This window comes from Herpailurus yagouaroundi, unplaced genomic scaffold, assembly GCF_014898765.1.
Source record: "Herpailurus yagouaroundi ecotype Mexico unplaced genomic scaffold, PumYag 188, whole genome shotgun sequence".
Taxonomy (NCBI): domain Eukaryota; kingdom Metazoa; phylum Chordata; class Mammalia; order Carnivora; family Felidae; genus Herpailurus; species Herpailurus yagouaroundi.
Window position 1 is genome coordinate 36,919,720 of NW_024412419.1, and position 4,115 is coordinate 36,923,834.

A 4,115-nucleotide genomic window follows, 5' to 3' on the forward strand; every position below is an offset into this window, starting at 1 on the left:
AGAGAGAGGGAGGCACAGAATCTGAAACAGGCTCCAGGCTCTGTCTGACCTGTCAGCATAGAGCCTGACGCAGGGCTCGAACTCATGGACCGCGAGATCATGACCTGAGCCGAAGCCGGATGCTCAACCGACTGAGCCACCCAGGTGCCCCTGCCTTATACTATTTGAGGGGTGCAGTCACAGCAAGTTTTGTATAGGCCCCTCTGCGGCATTTTCTCCTCTGAAGTCCCTTCTTCATGCAGGGTCTACGTTGTCTAGCCAATCGTCTGTTTCTGGTTTTCTCTAGATCAGGCCAGTGAAAGACTTAACTATACACGCTGAGTTTTTTTAAAAATTTAAAAGTGCCCTCCGTTCTGTTTGGACACATCTATCTGCACAATATTTTATCCTTCGTCTCTCCATATACGGTGGTGGGGGGCAGCCGACGCATGTGTAGGAGAGCCTGTGCACCAGGCCCCAGCATGGAGTTTCAGGTGTCTTCCTCCGCAGTGTGACGGGTGGAGTTTGGGGACGGGAGCGTCTGGCCAGCTCTTGTGCTCACTGTTGCCACAGGTGCTCCAGAGCCTGTTCCTTGAGAGTTCCATTTTCTACTGTGCCTTTTCAGCTGCAATTTTGACATCAGCACAGACAGATACTGATTCCGGGAGCAAGACAGGCGTTATCCTCTCCCTGGATTATCCTAAGACACCCCAGTTAGGTGGGGACTTCAAGGCACATGTGACATGGCCCTCCAAACTCTGCCTGCTGCCCCAGGTGATCACGCTAAATTATAGATGGGAAGAGGCTTTCTGCAGTGCTGTTTTTCCACTGGAGGACAAAGCGCTCTGTTACAGGAGGGCTTTGACAAAGCGAGGCCTCCAGGCCCCGCAGGAACCGCGGAGCTGCAGGCGCAGGTTACCTTCCAACCACAGGGCTCAGCGTGTGAGTTTAAAACAAATGGGAAACAGATGCAGAGAGTCTGACTTTCTATTTGAGGGTTATTTCTTTGAGCAAAGACAAGCGCTAAACATTTAAATATCAAACTGGTAGGTTTTTGAAACAAAAAAAAGGCAAGAAGAAACAAAGAAAAGTCAGAAGTGACAAATTTAACACTCTTCTCTGGTCAGATAAGAATCTGCCCTTAGCGCCACCTAAATGACGGTAACTGCCAGCTTCGTGATTCGGCATCTTTCTCTTTGTGTCTTTTCTTCCTTCTTATTCCAGTTAGATTTCCTCCCTTCCCGCCAACTAAACAAACAAACAAACAAAAGCGAAAACCAAAGCAAAACAACTCTTTCCGTAGGCGTGATCGAAAGAGCGTCTCACACAGAGCAGATGTGCAAACGTGCAAACGTTATCCGTCAGATGGAGGGATGACGTGGAGGTGCTGTGAGTGAGGTTTCCACACTCCTGTTACCTCCTCACGCACATCAGACCTGAAACGCCAGTCCTGGAGCTGTGACAGGCATTCGAGAAACCACCTGAAAACAAATGGAAGTATACCGGCCTACCACAGAAGGAAGGAGGGAGGAAAGACAGGTTGGCTTTGCTGCAGATTAGACTGAAGTTGTTAGTTCTGGTATTTGAAATGCTTCGGGCAGTGAGTGACCCAGTTGGCACCGTGTCACTTTATCTGTGTGTGCGCTCTCCGCTTCGGATTGTTTCGCCTGTTACACCTCAAGAATTGGCGGCTGGTAGGGTCCGTGTTTGGTGTGAATGAGGACTTACTATAAACACGTAAACTGGGCTCACAGTATGTTTATGGCATTTCTTCATCTAACAAATAGCCTTTGTGGGTGGCGGAGGCCAGCCTGGCAACATACCCAGGCTTAAGGTTGAACGAAAAACGTGCAAAGTGGCCATCTGCCTTGCTTCTGAGTTTGATCTTCTGAGAAGATCACCAGTGGTTATTTTTACTCTGTCAACGTGACAGGTGACGAGCAAGAAGGAGGACTTGTTCAGTGCCTGGAACTCGTGTCTTCGTCATGTTGCCTCCCTGTCTCTGGCACGCATTCACAGAGGCCAGTTGGCTCTTGTTGAGTGTTTGTGATTGAGTGACTCGGGGTGCAAGTTAGGTGGGAATAAGGCTGCAGAAGAAGGACAGTCCCCGCACCAGCCTGAGCCCTGGTGTTGAATTCAGGGCCCCAAAATAACTCCCAACCTACCAGGAGCACTGACCGCACGACATGCACCCGGAACCCAACACTAAACTCCAAGAACGGTGCACCTGACACCACCTGACAGTTGCCAATAACGCTCGATCGGTTGGAGGCAGCCTGCAAACGGCGGCCCCTCAGCAGTGGCCCTGTGCCCAACGGGATCTGCCATTCCCACAGAAACAAGCCGGAGGGCGCCCACGCGGATGAAGCGAGGGTATTTTTTTTTAATAGGATCACTGCCTGGAGGATTTCAAATACCACAACCAACTACTTAAACCTAATCCTCAAATTAGCAAGAAACTGGTTCAGCCTTTTAAAGCTGTGGTTCCCAACCAGAGGCGATCGTGCCCTCCCCGGAACGTTTTAGTGACATTTGGAGACGTTCTTTGTTGTCGTAACTGAGCAGGGGTTGCTAGTGGACGGAGGCCTGGGGCACCGCTAAACATCCCTCCGCGCGTGACAGCACCCGCAACAAGGAATCATCCTGCCTAGATGTCAGTCATGCTGAGAGTGAGAACCCACGAGTGTTCATCTCGACCTCCACAGACACAATCAAGTAAGATAAAACGAAATCTTGGGAATGGTGGAAGATCCATCAAGACATGGCAAATTATTCTGTCTTTAAATTTTTTTAATGTTTATTTTTGAGAGAGAGAGAGAAAAGGGAGGGGCAGGGAGAGAGGAAGACACAATTCAAAGTAGGCTCCAGGCTCTGAACTGTGAGCTTGAACTCATGAGCTGTGAGATCATGACCTGAGCCAAAGTCGGTCACTTAACCGACTGAGCCACCCAGGCACCCCAAGATATGGTAAATTATTCTTGAAAGTGTTGTGTAAGGTCCAGAATCATTCGTGTATTCATCATCACGCTCCTACTCCATGGGGGGAAAGCCTTAAAAGAAAAAGGCTCTCTCTGTGCTTGTTTGCCGTGTAGGGTTTTCCCTCACACCAGGCTCACCGCTGGCCCTAGGAAGGCGGGGTCAGGTCTGGTCACCCCCACAACTCTGGGACCTGGCTCCCAGTACTCGTGTGTCCTCAGGCACCATCTTGTGGAGTGGAGTTCCTGGATGGCCTCTGTGAAGAGGCAAGCCGGCCCCCCAGGAATGCCTGCCTCCTACCCAACCTCATCGCCCAGCCACCACCCTCCCTCCCCACCCAGGCAGCGGCCACATTCTGTAATAGCCACAGCCTCATTAGCACCCGGATTTGGATTGGCTTCCACCTTCTCCCCGGGGCTGGAAAGGAGTTGCCAGTGTGGGACTTAGAGGGGCAGAGGAAGGGCAAACGGCTCCTAAAGGTCATTAAGGCACAGGACTGAGCTCCCTCATGTACAGATCCAGAAATTTTCATTCGTCCGCACGCCCCCACTGTATAAGGCTCAGGGGCATTGACTCACCGTAATCAAACTCAAAGGTGACAGGTATATAGGCCAGAATGCCAGTTTATTCATCACAAATGAAAACCCAACTGCTGACTCATCTGTACACGCTCTGCCCTGTGGGGAAATCTCCATGGGGAATTCAGTTCGCGTCAGAATGTTGCAGAAGGCTGGACTGTCTGAATGGCTCTTAGAGGAGCATGTGAGCGTCCATGCTGGCCGGCCTGCCACAGAGGCTGGACCCTGGAGGCCGTGGGCTGTCTGCTGCCTGGACTGTCTTGTTTAGCTCAGCACCAGCTTCGCCCCCCAAGAAATGCATGCAAACCACCCCTCTTCTGTTGGTGGGCTATTTTTTCAGATTTGTTGATCCGGCTGAAACTTGATAGGAGATAAAGCAGCACACAACCGACACACGGGTCAGCACTACTGAAGGCACCTGCAGCCCAGGCCTTGTCATCCCTTCTGTGTAGATGTTTAGAGCTCCACTCCCAGGGGTGCCGGGCCTGTGGCTTCAGCACCTGGTCTCCTCCCTCTGCTCCTCTGCGTACTGACCACAGATATTACCCATTCCAGGACATGAGCATATGAAACTTCTTTTTT

The 4,115-nt window shown here is 51.1% G+C and overlaps 1 protein-coding gene across 1 annotated transcript in view; it reads left to right on the forward strand.

The window, feature by feature from the left end:
• The window catches only part of ACOXL (acyl-CoA oxidase like), a 347,249-nt gene that overhangs the window by 262,164 nt on the left and 80,970 nt on the right, over window positions 1-4,115 (forward strand). Inside the window, 1 exon segment of the mRNA XM_040496721.1 lies at window positions 1,925-2,000. Within this exon segment, the coding sequence (XP_040352655.1) occupies window positions 1,925-2,000 (76 nt within the window).